The 16827-nt window shown below is 38.7% G+C and overlaps 1 protein-coding gene across 3 annotated transcripts in view; it reads left to right on the plus strand.

The window, feature by feature from the left end:
• The window catches only part of CACNA1A (calcium voltage-gated channel subunit alpha1 A), a 289262-nt gene extending 272664 nt beyond the window's left edge, over positions 1–16598 (plus strand). For 2 of the 3 annotated variants that reach the window (XM_089652658.1, XM_089652659.1), the window contains one exon: positions 615–16598. In XM_089652658.1, coding sequence (XP_089508784.1) covers positions 615–1139 — 525 coding nt within the window. In that variant the 3' untranslated portion in view covers positions 1140–16598. The remainder of the gene's footprint in view (positions 1–614) is intronic. The other variant, XM_089652660.1, reaches the window with a different exon arrangement.
• Positions 16599–16827: the final 229 nt, after the last annotated feature.

Below are 16827 nucleotides of genomic sequence, written 5' to 3' on the forward strand. Positions count from 1 at the left end.
TTAGTTGAATCTCCTGTCTCTTACCCCTGCTTGTTTTGCTCAATCTGCTTGTTCCTGCACAAAACTTACAGAAAATCCATCTCTTCTCCACTTTTTCCGTTATTTTATTTTTATTTCCCTGTTGCACCCTTACCCTCTCTCCTCACAATCCCATCATGACCCTTCTGTGTTTATGTGAGGGCACTTCTCTCCCCTTCCACTTGCTGACTTCTCGATTCACCTTTCTGTACCTGTTTCTTGAATGTTTTGTACCTGTTCATTCTTGCTCTCTTAAATCTCTTTTACCCATTTGTGTTTGCTGTTTTGTCACTCTGTATCTGTCTCTGTACTCCCTTCTGTCTTTTTCCATGGGCCAAACTTTTCTTGTATCCTCATTCAATATTTTGTATGTGCCTCTCTTCATACTGTATCACTGTCACCTGCCCTTGTCTGCTTTCTAACATCTTCTTTGTGTTGTTTATGCCCTTGTACTTATTCTTCATGATTATCCATGTCTTCTTGTTACCCTACTTCTCTGTCCTCCCTTTTGTGTCATGTATGTCCCCCACCTTGCGTGTCTCCTCTCGTGTTTTCTCTTGCTCTTGAATTCCCATTTTGTTTGGATTTTTGTGTAGGGCAGTAGTTCAGTGGATGGCAGCCCCGTGCCCTCAACCTCTGGGGCCAGCACACCCCGCAGAGGAAGGCGTCAGCTGCCCCAGCTTCCCCCAACCCCCAGGCCACGTATTACCTACTCCCCGGTGGTCCGCCGGCCTGCCAGCATCGGCCCCCCACAGCAGCTGTCCCCTTGCCGAATGACCACACCCATACCAAGAAGATACCCTCAGAGCGACAGCCACGTGAGCAGCAATGAGAGACGGGCCACTCACAACGACTCTCCTCGATCACATCGCCACACCAGGGGACACTGCTCTGATGCCCCTCGCGCTGGATGCAGGCACAGTGGCCCTTACCGGGATTCCTCCTATGAGGGACCCCATCCCTGTGACCAGCGCACCTCCAGGACTGCCGACCCCGGGGGGGCACCTCCCCTATCGCCACATGGGCGCAGGTTGCCCAACGGCTACTCCCATGGGACCCCGCGACCCACTAAGTCTCGTCACGAACGTTACAGTGAGAGTGAGGAAGACGACTGGTGCTAAAAAAAATTCTACATACGTATATATATATATATATATATATATATATATATATATATATATATTAAAGAACTTCACTCTAGCAGGGAAAACAAAGACACGTCTACAAAGAGGAATAAGAAAGGGGGAGGAAAAATATGTTTCCCAAAAAAATAATAATAAATTACCACCAAAAAGAAAATCCTCCTTTTGTTCCTTTCCACATTTTGGTATAAGGAAGGACGCCCTTGCAGCATGTTTTTTTTATAATTCGGTGTATTTTGGGAGGGCATATGTATTTTGCAAGAGAGTAGATGACACTCAGGAGGATAAAGCAACAAGTTTACCACCAAATTCCCCTCCCTGCTCTCGGAGCTCCCCGTCGTTATCACTGTTCAGAACCATCTTCATTGCTCCAATTTTCCCACGTAGAAGAACAGAAAAAAAACGCAAAATGGCGTGAAAGTTTCTAAAAAGCTGCAGAGAACTTTTGGAAAATGTACAAAAAATGGTATTTTTTTCTCAATTTGTATTGATGAGTTTTATCATCCAGAGGATTGGATCTATGTGTGCTGGTTAATGTCTTGGAGAGAGAGCACGTAGACGCACACGAGCAAGAGTGTTTAGAGCTCATATTTGTTCATATTGCCTGCGGAAATGAGATTAAAAAAAAAAAAAATACAACAAAAAAAAAGACAAAAAGTTGGAGAAAAATAAAAAAAAGCAGCATTTGATTCAACATCTGATTTTTTGCTTGAAATTCCCAAAAACAAGACATAAAAAAATCACAAAAAACAAATTGCGTTGCTAACTTTAAAAGCTTTTTTTCCGACTTTGTTTGAAAAACGTTAGATGCGGAGTGTGGCGGATGCATGAATATTATAAATGGCAAAAAATGTTAAATATAAATATATAAATATATACACAATGAATTCAAAAGATAATGATAGTTGAAAACTGGAATCTCTACCCAAGTGGCGAGCTGAGAATAATTTCTGTTTGAAAATGGGAGACCTGGTTAAATGTGGCCTAAAACGTGTTCTTTAGTTAGAAAATGCAACAGTGTAGACCATATTTAATGACACACAGCCCATGGTGAGTACTGGTGCCCAAGTAGTCCTTATCTTGGGTCTCACATCACCTTTACTTACCAGTCTCAGAAACATAATTTGTGTAGCTACACATGCATTTAAGGAATAGCTACACCAAAATGTTTTGTTTAGCTTTGGGTGAAGTGAAAGTGAGACACTTTTGCAGCCCTAAAGCTAAAAATTCAGCTCTGTGAAATTCTCTAGGCTATTTATCATCCTTGCTGCTTTTTGACCTCCCTCTTGTCACAAGTAGGTGTCAGTTTTATAGCAACCAATCCGGTTTCAATTGAAACGAGTGGGATTGGTTGCTATGGGACAATAGCTGGTCATTTGCTCTATTTTTCCAAAATCAGCCCTAATGACTGGGCAAAGTGCTTTTCCAATGGGAAACTATAATAGTGTGCCTTGGATTTCAAAAGGGTAAGACCATTCAGAGCATTGAAATCTGCCAAAGTTAATTTGTATTATTTGGTAGTAGTGGCTGTTGTGCAGTAAAGGTCCGGTGTAATTGACACTGGAGTTTTCCTTTACGTATGAATTGCACTGCCTATATTTCTCATAAAATATTTACAGTTTTATTCTACTTTAAACATGTCTCCCATGTTGTATTAAAGACCGCAGCATTGATTTAACAAGGTTTTAAAATGAGTGTTTTCCTTTTATGTTTCTGCTCTCCTGCGTTGATTTGTTCAAATTTTTATGTGTATCTGTGTTATATTTGTGGACATGGCTCAGATCTCCTCATCTCCCTTGGGGTGCAGTAGTCAGATGGGTGTTCTTGCATATCACAACAAACAGCATTTTCCAGAAGAAGGAAACTTGCATGAAAAAGAAGGGAAATCTCTGCATGACCTGTACTGACCTAGGGCCACTTGTTTCAGCCCAACATGCGAGAAAGTGTACTGAATTGAAAAAAAAAAAAATGTAAGGATTGCAAAAACCTCCATCTGTCATTAACCTTGAAGGAAGCTATATTTACAATTGCATTTGCTTATTTTGTAGCTGTTACCTGGTCAGTTGGTTATACATGCTGGTCTTCAGGTCTTTTGTCACTTTTGCATGTTTTTAAAGCAGAACAACTGATGTTTAATGGGTTGTTCATTTTAAAAATGTTCTCCTTTGTCAGGAAAGCTTTCTTTAGTGCGCTAGTTATGCAGAAGGCATTTTCCAAGGGAACTACTTTACTGGTCATGTTTACAGCAACCTGTAGATGTAAGAGTACTGTCGGACACAAGAGAACAATCTGATTGCTGTATCCCATAGGTATCCTAAGGGGGGGGGGGGATTACACAGTTATAGATGCACAAAAAAAGAGTAGAAATTCTTTAAACCTTTTACTTTTTTTTTTCAATTGTGGGAGGAAACTGGAACACCAAGTAGAACCCCACATAAACATAGGGAGAAAATAAAAACTCTACAGGAATCAAACCCAAAAGACCCAGCACTGAAAGGCAAGAGTAGCCATGGTAATGCCCATGATAATATTTTTAAAATAAAATAAATATGTTTTATTGCTTTTTTAGAGCTGATTAGATGTTGCTATGAGTTGTGGCTTTGACCTGTAGACCTCCAGTTTTCACATTTAATACCATGTAGGCCATCAGACTTGTATATGCTACTAAATAGGCATCGGTAAAAAGAAACCAATACTGAGAGAGATATTGCTTACTTTCTTTTATCAGTACTAGTTCCACAGCTGTCTCTTCCTTCCCTATATTTTGAGTCACTGACTTGGGCCAAGTATGCAGATTAGAAAGTCAAAGTAATGTCAGAACTTCTAATCTGCAAACGTCTTCCAGGTTGGTGACATCAAAAGTACTGAAGCCAATAGATCAGCATGACAATATAGCAACTTTCATTTTCAGAAGGTGAGATCCGCAATGCAAAATCTATATTCTCTAAGTACAGGTTTCATGTATGTTTAGTAAAGGTCAAGCTTATGTATGAAATTGTTTTCAATAATTTTCTATATATCCTATGGCAACCAGCTTGGTTGTGTGTGGACCTTTTTTATGTTCATACAGTGAAGTCCAATACTTCTCTAGCAGAGTGTAACAGCAATTATGATATCAAAACTCATTTTAAATCATGAATTGCTGGTACTCCCAGCCACGCTACAAACGTGGTGACGCAGCTGTATAATGAGAATTCTCATGGTATCCTATTATTGTGCATTTATAGCACATAGGGACCATGAAATGCCTTTCAGCACTGCTCTTCCTTGAAGGTTCTTGGTCCAGAATCCAACAGCAGGTCACTAATTGAGAACAACTCAAAATACTGTGGAAAATGGATCACAGAATGAGACAGACTGAGCCAGCAACCTCTGCTTTAGCATGCATATCTGGCTTGTTTAGCTGTTCTAAAATGCAGGGTTGTAAATTTGTTATGCACTACGTGGTGTCCTTTTTTTGCACTAAAATAAGTGTTATGTTACCATGAAAGTGTTTTCAAAATTAAGAAAAGTAACTCAGGTTGTAGAAAATGTGTGCTGACCTGCAGCTTGGACACCTGCTACGCACAGCGTACCCAGAAAATAATGACAAGGGTACCGACCAAGGCAGACAAGTATTGTACGCAGATGCATCGCTGCACTATTTTTTTTTGTCTATTATGGGTGTTTTATAAATAAGACATATGAAATAAAGTAAAGGTTTCAAGTTAATGTTTGCATTTTGCTGTAAGATAAAAGTCAAAGGAAGGATTGTTTCATAAATGTTCCCTCTAAGAGAAGACATGGTGGTACTGCAGCTTACTATTGGTATCAAGAACCTTGTGACTGCTTTATGATTACAGAATAGATGTTGATTACTATACAGTATCTATAACCCTCCAGCCGTTTATATGGTGCTGAAAAAATTCTAAAGACCTTCACAAGCATTCAAAGAAAGAGGGTCTTTATAGACTAAAAAACACTCCCAGGTGAAACAAGACAGTCAGCCAAAAATATGCAAAAAGAAAATATTTTTACTGTTTTTTGTCATGAATATTTTAGAAAGAAAAAAAAATTATATAATGTTCAATAATGTTGAATATATATATATATATATATATATATACATATATACATATATGTGTGTATATATACATATATGTGTGTATATATATATATATATAAATAACACATGGAGCTCACTGTGCTCTACCCAACTGTGGGAAAGGGGCTATGAGGCAAGTGGTGCACGAGTACAGGCTCCCGTAAGCCGACATATAAATCCAATGTTACAAAACTGGCACACATGCTTTAAGATAACTGAAATATTATTTTAGAACACAGGGTATAAAATCCAGACAGTGTCTAAGTGCTTACGCGTTTCAGCCCAAACAGGGCCTTACTCAGAGCTTGTATAAATACAGTTTCACTTAGCAGTAAACAGCACTCATTCCTGCTTGTATACGTAGTTGCCAGCATGTTAAGATAATGTCTGTGGGCACTTTGCTGTTGATCTTATGCTAATAAATTATCCTGAGCAATACTGTCCTACTGAACAGCGGTGGCTATCGTACTACCCCTTGAGTCTTAAGACAACTGGCAACTTATGCTGTATTAAGAAACAAAAAACTAATAAAAGAGCATAAAAGACAATATCATAAAAATACTGTCATTGGTATTAGCACCCCATAATAACATAAAAATGGACAGGGATAAAATGTTAGCAACACATACCCAGCAATGCCTAGAGTCAAACCCAATGCTTCATTGTAATATGTCACATATATGTCCTCACCAATCGTAACAAAGAAAATCTACTGATAATATTTTTTGTAGGCTACAGCCAAAGACACTTTGACCTTCAGTTGGTCATGACTATATAACCAGGTACGGCGTGTTTGTAATAGATATATATACTTTCTTGAAACTAGGTGTTCGTTCAAGACAAGAGGACATTATGTTATACATGACATTATTCTGATAAGATCAGTTGTTGGTTTTTGTAGCAGGCAATATTTTTTTATCAACAGTTGCTTTATGCAGAAATGACGTGAGGATTCTACTACTGGGGCTACTATTTTTTGTTGCTTTCTTGCAAGTAAAGGTAATCCTATCAGTTTTTATACAATATGCAAACTACAGTTTTGTGTTCTACCCTTCATTAAAGGAGAAATATGGCCACAGGTCTTTTGGTCATAATTCTCCTGAGGGTCACAGAAGTGCACTTAGTTCTGCACTCCTGTGACCCAGATTCATCTGATAGTGGGCTAAAATCTGCTGTTGACTGACATCACAGAGCCGGTCCAGGCTCTGCAGGCATCCCAACAATAATGTTGGGATCCTCCCAGATGCCTAACCGGCAGCTGGCTCAGACTCTCAATGTGCTGATGAGAGTTCGAGTCAGCAGTTACCGTCCCCTCCACAGACCAGTGCTCCAGTGAACATTGGAATGGCAGAACAAAAAGCAGTGACTGACTGTCACTGCTCTGTGCTCAAAGCAGACCCGAGAACTGAGTGATCAGAGACTGGTGTAGACTTGGTATAGTGCCGGCAGTGGGACTGCAACATCACATTAATGCTGCATCTACATAGGTGAGTTTAGAAGTTTATTTTTTTAATTCCACACTTCTCTTTTAACAACATATACCAGACTCCTTACATAACACAACAAACTTGTAACCATGAAAGCTTCTACAAGTGAAGCTCCCACTACAGTCAAGCACTTTTGAATTTAGCTCTCTGATTCCCCCATCTTTCCCCCAGGATCATGAAGCTGCTGGATTTACCTCCCCCTGCCTTTGTTACTAAGTTTTACTTGAAACCTTTTGTAATCAGCATTATATGATTTAGAAAAATAGAGAAAGAACATCAATAAAACAAAGCAAATAAACTCCAAATAAACTTGAGCCCATCAGATTCCCTCCTTACATCAGAGTCCCCATCGGAGTCCATCCTTACAACAGCGACCCCATAAGAGCTCTTACATCAGGGTCCTCATCAAAGTTTCCTTTACATGAGAATCTCCATTAGTCTCCCCTTACATCAGAGTCCCCATCAAAGTCCACCCTTACCTCACACACTTACAGTGTGGCTGGGAGCCTGCAGAATCAGGGGGTGTTGTTGTAACAGCAGGCAGAGGCAGAATTGGTCTGAACAGAGGAACTGCCATCTTCATGAGAATGCTGAGGCAAGCACGTGATTGGTTGTTGGGTTGCCAGCCGTCCTAGCAACCAACGACAATACAGTGACAGCACAGTCAGGGAACTTTGCGCTGGAGACATAAGGGCAGTGCAGGTTGTGGAGAAACAGAGATCATAGGTTCCATCCAGGCACCATCCAATAACCATATACAGTGTTTTCTGTTTAAAGTCAATGATTTACATTGGAATAACACAAGATGTAGCCTTCTTACAGTTGTCTTTTTGCACTTTCATTTGGCAAAATGGTTATGCATATTATTTATTAATCAAATCCCTAAGTGTTCACCATAATTGCCGTCACTGACTAGTTTGTAGAGAATGAAGTCTATATTAGACAAGGGAACACCGGAAGAGCATGGCAAAATAAAGCATATGCACCAGAGACCCAGGACATAAGGGAAGACAGACTTGCGGAGAATAATGGTGCTAGTTCGTACAGTTGAAACACAGCTGGATCCCATAAAGACTCCAAGTTGTCAATATAATGTAAGTTTACGGGTGGATGTTAGATATTACAAAGGCAATCCTGGTGGCATTCACAATCTACATAGTAGACACTATGGGGTTTATTTACTAAAGCTGGAGAGTCCAAAATCAGACTCCCTTCTGCATAGAAACCAATCAGCTTCCAGGTTTCATTGCCAAAGCTTCATTGAACAAGCTGAGGTTAGAAGCTGATTGGTTTCTATGCAGAAGGGAGTCTGATTTTGGACTCTCCAGCTTTAGTAAATAAACCCCTATGAGACTAAACATATTACAGTGCTTATGTGTTATAGCTGTGCAATTCCTCCTGTGTTCACTATTTTACTTGTCTACAAGTACCATCATATAGGCAGCTATAAATGGAAAGCTCCATTTCTGGCAAAACATGGTCAGTCTGATTATAATGTAAATGTAAAATGCACCAAATGCTTAAATTCAATTTTACTGATTTTACTGATTTTACTGCATTAGACTTAATACGAAACAATCTGATATGTAGGAAAATTCAGTGTTCCAGCCAACGTCCACAGAAGAGATCTTTTTTTCCCCAATATTATTTAAACCAATTCTGACTTAAAGAGAACGCTACATTTCTAGTAAAAAAAAGCCAACTGATCAAATCACACTGACATTTGTAGAATTCTGATGGACTTGACAGTGAAAGCAATCATATCAACGCAAGCAAATTTACCACTGGTGTTTTCCTAAATGATCATATTTGACATCTGAATAATTAAACTATTACACAATTGATTGGATGGCTAGTAGTAGTTAGATTCAACTGGACTTCTGTCATGTGAATGGGACTACCTACTACCAGCTATACCATGAACTGGATAAATAACCTTCAGAGATAACTGATTGGATGAAAAATATCTGGTTGTTTACAACCCTCACACATTTTTGCATAATCTGGTCTCTATGTTAAGGGTAAGTTTCCTTTTGAATCAATTTAAGGCAGGGTGTTTGTATACCCACCTGTGGTGAAAGGAAAGAAAATTGTTCAATTCCCCCATCAACACAGTCAGTGCCGATAATAGAATCTCTCCTACAGCGCTTTTGTATTCTGCCAGAGGGGAGCCTTTCCTACTGGAAGAACACAAAATCACTGCTAGCAGTTAAAGCTGCCAGCAATGATTGAATGTAAATAATTATTTATTTCAGGTGCTTATATAGCACCGCCAATTTACGCAGCGCTTTTCATATATATATTGTACATTCACATCAGTCCCTAACCCTCAAGGGGTGTACAATCTAAGGTCCCTAACCTACATTTATACATACACATACTAGGGACAATTTACATATACAGGAGCCAATTCACCTACCAGCATGTCTTTGGAGTGTGGGAGGAAAGCAGAGTACCCAGAGGAAACCCACACAGGCACAGGGAGAACATGCAAACTCCAGGCAGGTGTTGCCGTGGTTGGGATTCGAACGAATGACCCGAGTATTGCCAGGATGGAAGTGCTAACCATTTAGCCACTGTGCTGCCCAAATAATCAGACAGGCTGGTTGTACTGAAGTCAATCGTGTTCAGTACAACCAGCTGCACATAGATGGATCGAAATGCCTGCTGAGCCGACCAGATTCGATCCATCTATGCCCGGCTTTATTCCATCCAAATGTGCATTGTTTCAGTAACTGCCTGGTGAACATACATTCAGTCAGATGTTTAACCACACAATACCAAAAACAGAAATCACGATAAAATGAGATTGTGCTTACATGTCTTACAGGCAAGGCAGAGAAACCATTTGGTGGGGAGGCATTATCCAGATTTTATTTACAATCTGCAGGAAACAAAAAATCCAAAATGACGATTAACATTTTGTAAAAACAGAGTTGGAAAATCTGACACAAGAGGAGAAAAGCAAAAAAAATATCCTACATGTACACAAACTTGGAAATACAATTAAACTTCTAATTCATGGAGTCACTGGGGACTGTTATATACAGTACCTTGAGCTGTGGCCTGTCCAGTGTGCAGTGATGTGTACAGTTTGGAGAAGTACACACACAGGAAGGTGAACGCAGCATGTTCTTTTTCCTTCCTACAGTTTCAGCTGTGGGTATAGGTGTGGACACCTGTTCAGAACTGCTTAATAATTAATAATAATAATCTATAGTTTGTGAATATTATTTCACTTGCAGGTTATTAGTAATAATTTACTGTTTTGGCACCATTTTTTCTACAAAGAATTATCAAAGTGTCTGAGGAAATAAATGTTTTTTCTCATAGTCTCTAACCAGAAATACCTTTGATTTTCCCACTGCAGTATATTAAACTGGATGAATTAACTGAATGCCTTGCTTCTACAGAAAAAAAAGAAGATTTTTTCCTTCATACACTTTAGGTTTCATACACACAGATGTCTAGAGGCTGCAAAGTCCTCTAGCATTTGGGGGAAACACTCCATTTTACACTGGAGGACTTTGCAGCCTGTAGACGTGCATGTGTATGAAGCCTTAATCCATACAGCCCATTGTCTTTTAAAACATAGGTGGCCACTTTCTTGAATGCCCACTTGCACAATCCATTTGACTTTAAGAACATTAAATACAGTTAATTGGGGCTCAGACAGACATTTTCCTCAAAGTGCATAATTCGTTTTGATCATGTGTTGCATTCAGGGGCGGACTAACCATTTGGAAACTCGGGCACTGCCCGAGGGCCCGGGGTCAGTAGGGGACCCCATGAGATGCCCCTGGTACCTTTTTCATAGGCTCTTTTGAGTTTGGGCAAGGACACATGGTCCCCTATTCGGGCCCCATGATCCCCTATTGCCCGGGGGCCCCATGAGTTGTCAGTCCGCCCCTGGTTGCATTAAAATAGAGCAACACAAGGCACTTGCGTCAGTTTGGCATTTGTTTGACATGGTTTTACCACTTTTTCATTTTCATCATTGCTTGTCATCTTTTTATGTGGGTTGTGTCTGTGTTTGTTGGAAACATGGACATGTAACTTACTAATTAAAACACATATTGGGTTTTAATGCATTTACCATGCATGGCCATCAACTATAATGTAATGTGTTTTTACAAAAATGCACGAAAGATACACCAAGCCAGATTTTTCAAAATGTAACACACTGCTCTCTAATGTAGCACACCGAGGGGAAGAGCTTCATAGATTTCCATGGTAACTAGTTTTCATGCACTTTTAGGCTCCATGTACACGGGACACTTCTGAATGATGGAAACTGACTGCTGGAAAACGTAGGATAAAAAACGTCTGTTTTTCCACGTTTGCATCCTGCCTTTATGCACGTTTGCGTTTAGAAGCGTTTTTTTAAAGATAACCTCAGGAGACCTTCCAAAATGCCCAGAATGCATTGAAAAACAGGAAAAAATTAACTATTTCAGACATTTTGAGAGAAATAGAGAGAACAGAAGCAGAGAGAGCAGTATTTGTTGAGATTATGTCTTTTTTTTTTGGTGTTTGGATGTGTTCCAGCTCATTTCTGTGCAGAAATGATTGCAGCAGTGTCTAACATAATTAACCTCAAAGTATGGTGTACCGGGACCATTTGAGTACCAGGAAAACGCTTTACATTCATTTTTTATGCTGATAAAAGGCATCTGGAAATGAAAGAGTTAAAAAACATTTCCAAACTCAAACGCTTATAAGTGCTGTTAGCTGCGTTTACAAGCGTTTGAAACGCTGATAAAATCTACTCCTGAACGTTCAAAAAACGACTGTAAACACAAATGCCTGTAAATGCCTGTAAACGATGATGTGTACATGGACACATAGGAAAACATTAGGGAGAGTTCAGGGGCTGCTGAAAAAAATGCAGAAAAGTTCCTAAACGTCAGTTTATCAGCCGCGGTGTACATGGAGCCTTAGTGAACTGTTATCCTGGGTTGTAGCAGACATACAAACGCAATGGAATTAAAACTTTGTGTAAGTGTAAGCCCCTTCTTAAATTCTATGAAGGAAACGTGTTCTGTTGTTCAGACTTCATAGGATTTCAATACAGCACAGGCACCTTTATCAGCTCAAACAGGAAAGTTTGATTTTGCTGAATTTCTGGAAGATCAACAGGTATGCAAAATACTTCCAGCTTTTTTAAAGAGACAAAACATGGACAGATGTAAATGTATAGCAGTGATGCACAAAATATGTTTGTTTGTTTATTTGCCAAGGCAGAAACTTTTTTATTTTTCTAATTCCTAAAATGCACCAGCTGAACTGTCGAAAGTATTAATGTTCTGATTTTAAACATTTGTTTGCTAATATAGATCTAGTTCTTTGTGATCTACAACAGTAACTGCATAACAAACTGGAAACAACAGCAAAGCAGATATGCCCCAGAAGCTATTTTCTTGTGAAATGTTGGCAACTACATATATGAGCAATCTATAGGGACATATACACATTAAAAGGAGCTTACATACATACTGTAATACAAGTCATAATGTGGTGTTGTGTGCAATAGGTATAAATGTGCACATATAGAGATAAAAATGGGTTTGGTATTTTACTAATATTTTGTGATGGCTTTGAATAAATGTAAAGCTGACCAATCACTGTATGTATTTTATCAGAAACCAGAATTGCTTAATGGGTGTCCCTGTTGGCCTCTTCCTGCCCAGCATTCTTCAAATGGAAAAATTGATGGTGCTGGGTGAAAGATTCTTTGCCAAACAGTGGCTGCATCCAGTCAGATGCAGCTAATGTTCGGATATCTGACATCCAGCAGGGCTAGCTCAAAATACAATAGCCACAGAAGGAGATTCAGCCATTGATGCTGTGTAGTATGGATGGAGGAATCTGCCAGATTTTGTCATTCAGTCTGCAAGCTGAACCAAAAAAGTCTATATGTGTATGCATACTTTCTGTAATTACCACCCAATGCCAGCACTCAAACATTCTTACAACCATTGCATCACATCGAAGGTGGAACCACAACATTTTAGTGGTTATTCAAGGATATAAATATTTAATTGCTCCATTCTCTGTGTAGAAGTAAATGGGTGTCAGAATGATTTTCAGAAAAACCTAAACAAAGTGACCAAAAGAAATTCCAAAAGTTTCTTTAATACCTTAAGTTAGGCATTCAAATATATTTATTTATTTCAGGTACTTACATAGTCTGTCAATTTACACAGCGCTTTACATATATATTGTAGATTCACATCAGTCCCTAACCCTCAAGGGGTGTACAATCTAAGGTCCCTAACTCACATTCATACATACACATATTAGGGCCAATTTAGACAGGAGCCAATTCACCTGCCAGCATGTCTTTGAAGTATGGGAGGAAACTGGAGCACCTGGAGGAAACCCATTCAAGCACAGGGAGAACATGCAAACTCCATGCAGGAGGCGCCATGGTCAGGAATTGAACCCATTACCCATTTACTGCAAGGCAGACATGCTAACCACTAAGCCACTGTGCCGCCCCTATATATCACTTAAACTCCAAACTTTCTGCATTAATCAATGGCTAACACAGTACATTACCCCATATTTGGATTTCTATAAATAGTTCAAGAACACTGTTTTAGTCTATGCAAAGTCATTTCACTGCAGTAGTGTGTATATAATAACAAACATATTACCGACTGTCTCATGACTGCTAAAGTATTTGATGCTCTAAGAAAACCAGGAGATAGAAGCCACCATTTGCAATGTTACCATCAATGTGAAAAAAAAAATTATATATATATATATATATATATATATATATAATAGAGACTTATATAGCGCTGTCAATTTACGCCGCACTTTACATATATATATCGTACATTCACATCAGTCCCTAATCCTCAAGGGGTGTACAATCTAAGGTCCCTAACTCACATTCATACATACACATACTAGGGACAATTTAGACAGGAGCCAGTTCACCTACCAGCATGTCTTTGGAGTGTGAGAGGAAAACGGATTACCCAGAGGAAACCCACACAGGCACAGGGAGAAAATGCAAAATCTGGGCAGGTGGTGCTGTGGCTGGGATATATATATTACTGTCCATCTTATGCTCACAATATTCACATACCGTGAATACGAGTATATTCCCAAATGTGTTATATTGTAAAGGCATAGCCAAAGTATATCTATCTTAATGAAAAGTGTGCCACCCACTCAATAAATTAAGTTTTCGAGAATATTTTGCAAATTTTCACAGGACCATTGTTAAGTTGACCTGTACAGTTTGTCAGGGGACAGTTATGAAAGCAGTTACATTCTAACATTTTAAAGGATTGAAACAAAGAATGAATTGATTGTATTGCTAACCCAATGTTTTCTTCAACTGTACCTGACAGTAATTTTCAGAATGTCTGTAATGTGCTTAGCTACCTATGACTTATCGCTTGTGTGCAACAGTATCTTTTGTTGTTTATCATGTACGTTTATTTTTATTCCTGTTTTTAGGTACTGTCAGTGCTAGCTCAGTATTTTATTTGTCTGATTGCCATAATGCAAAATTGTATGTGTGTGTTTTAGGGGGTGATTTACTAAAGTCTGCACATTTTGCAAGCACAAAAGATTCCTCACCTGCCCGATTATTAATGGGGGGAAAAAAACTAAAGGGGGCTAGCTTTTTTCATACATACTGCATGAGTTAGGATGATGGTATCATGCCACACTTGTAAAGCAAACTTTACACCATAAGATGTCTGCTATTATTAATGGTTAACCAAAAGTTGTTCCTCTGTGTGCCTCTCTAAAGCTATATTCCAGACAGACTTCTTCCCAACTGCCATTCCCCTTTTCAGTGAAAGTGCTCCTATACTGAAGTCTATGCCTAACATTAGACCCCCAAAAGTAAAACTAGTTTGTGACTAACAGAGATAATGGCAGACGCAGAGATTGATTTACTAAAACTGGGGAGTGCAAAATCCAGTGCAGTTCTGCATAGAAACCAATCAGCTTCCAGTTTTATTGCCAAAGCTTAACTGAACACGCTGAAATTAGAAGCTGATTGGCTCCCATGCACAGCTCCACCAGATTTTGCACTCCAAAGTTTGAGTAAATCAATCCCACGGTGTCTACTGTAATGTAGGAGCTTTACTTTGGAAAGTTTAAAAGTGGCCAATAAGTTATTGTTATTGGTGCCAGTTTGATACTGAGCTTCATTCAGCCAAAATTAGTATTTTAGGGCAGGGAAGCAAAATATTCAATGCTGCAAAAAACATGTATTACTTATCTTGTTTCCTTTAACAAGAAGTGTACAACTTCAGTCTTCCAGGGAAACAGACAGGCTGGGATTTTGGCACAAACATTTTCTTACCTTAAGGAAACCTGTGGTATTATCAAACTTATTAAACTACAAGAATCCTAGACTGCTAATAATTTTAATTATGTCCAAAGCTTCTTTTGTGTGTCTGGAAGTCTGCGACCTGAAACCCCAGACTCGAGCTTGCTTCTCTGGCATCCCGAACTGGAGATCGCTGTGGGAGCTTACAAGAAGCTTTGAACACAGTTAAAGGTACAAATATGTTCCTTCATTCCTCACTTTGCTCAGTTCCTGTTAGCTTCATAGATTTGGCATTAAAAGAAGGGTCACTTTATCTCCAAAATATTTGTTAATTAAAGAAATCCTAAAAATTCGTTTTTTTTTCCTGCCCTATGCTATTACAAGCTCTCGAGGTATCTATTTTGCATAACAGGAGAAAAATTGTGTTCCATGTCGCCATGTGGATGGCAAATCAATCCCAAATCTGCTAATATTCCATTTCAGCAATAGGTAATTATTTTAGACCGGCCTCAACGAAACTGAGCAAAAATAAAACATTTACTTTTGGATACCATGGAATCCTTAGCAGCCTGTACATGTACAACAGAATATTATAGAGAGTGAACACTACTTACCAAATGTATTATTTCACCACCTTGGCTTCCTATATAAGATACGTGAGAAAAGTGTAAGGAAGCTTTATGTAAATCATTCATTTACATTTAGTTGAGTGCAGCATGAGGAATCTTTTCTTTTCTAAGATGTGAATCAGTATATCTAGCGATGGGTAGTCAGTCAGAAAATCTAAAAACATTAAGCAAAATTTTCTACACCTGGGGTATGAAATTGTGACATCTAATCATGATACTGTAAATGCTTGGAAATAATGCTTTAGCTCACTCCTTAAATTTTCCCCAAAGGCTATGAGATAAAAGCTTTTCCCCGCGTGCATGAAATTAATATAGGGGTAGGCCTAAGCCTTAACCTTCTGGGGGAATACTTAAGGAGATTGACTGAAAGCTGGTGTCTGTATAGCATGGTGAAGTGAGAGTGTAAAATATTATGTATACGATCACAAACTAATAATTACACAGAAGCACCTTCCACCTCTTTTTTTTATTACTGTATTGGCTTCAAGAAAATGTCATATACTTATACAAATGATAAGACTAGCTTATTGTGATCAGATTGTATTTTATTGACTGAGTTATTCCAGCTATCAGCTCGCCACTGTTGGGAAGCAGAGGTTCAATATACTTTAACCCAGTTACTTTCAGTGAATTAGGCAAGGTCCAGTGAAAACACTACGTGCCAGCTTCTCTGATATGTGAAAGGGTTAAAGGGCACCACAGGTAAAAGAAAGATTATGCTGTTGACATTTCTTTATGAAAAAAAAACAAAAAAAAACAAAAAGGGCCAAAAAAGTGACCCTGATAATGCAAAGCTGGTCAAGCTACTTTACTTTTTATCCTGCCATTTTTCCTGTTTGATTTTAGAATAAAAAAAACTAAAAATATCAATAAAAATGAAGATGTTTTGATGCATTTTAAAAAGAGAAAAATAAATAAATAGTAAACTGCTTTACATGGCTGTTGTAAAAGAGAGACCAGTTATTATTTTGCCGTCTGCTTGTTATTGACAGAAGAAAGAAGCGTAAGTAACATTACAGAATCTGAGTAGCTTTCATCATTGTGTACACATGGAAAAACACTGCAGATATTTGTGACAAAGACATACTTCAATAAACATAACCAGATGATGGAGAGATTTCCCCTCACTTTCTGTTCCAAAAAGGTTGGCCAGAGTTGGGATCTT

Source organism: Staurois parvus, unplaced genomic scaffold (genome assembly GCF_062004578.1).
Source record: "Staurois parvus isolate SC_StPar_1 unplaced genomic scaffold, SC_StPar_1.0 ptg000689l, whole genome shotgun sequence".
NCBI classification, from domain to species: Eukaryota; Metazoa; Chordata; class Amphibia; order Anura; family Ranidae; genus Staurois; species Staurois parvus.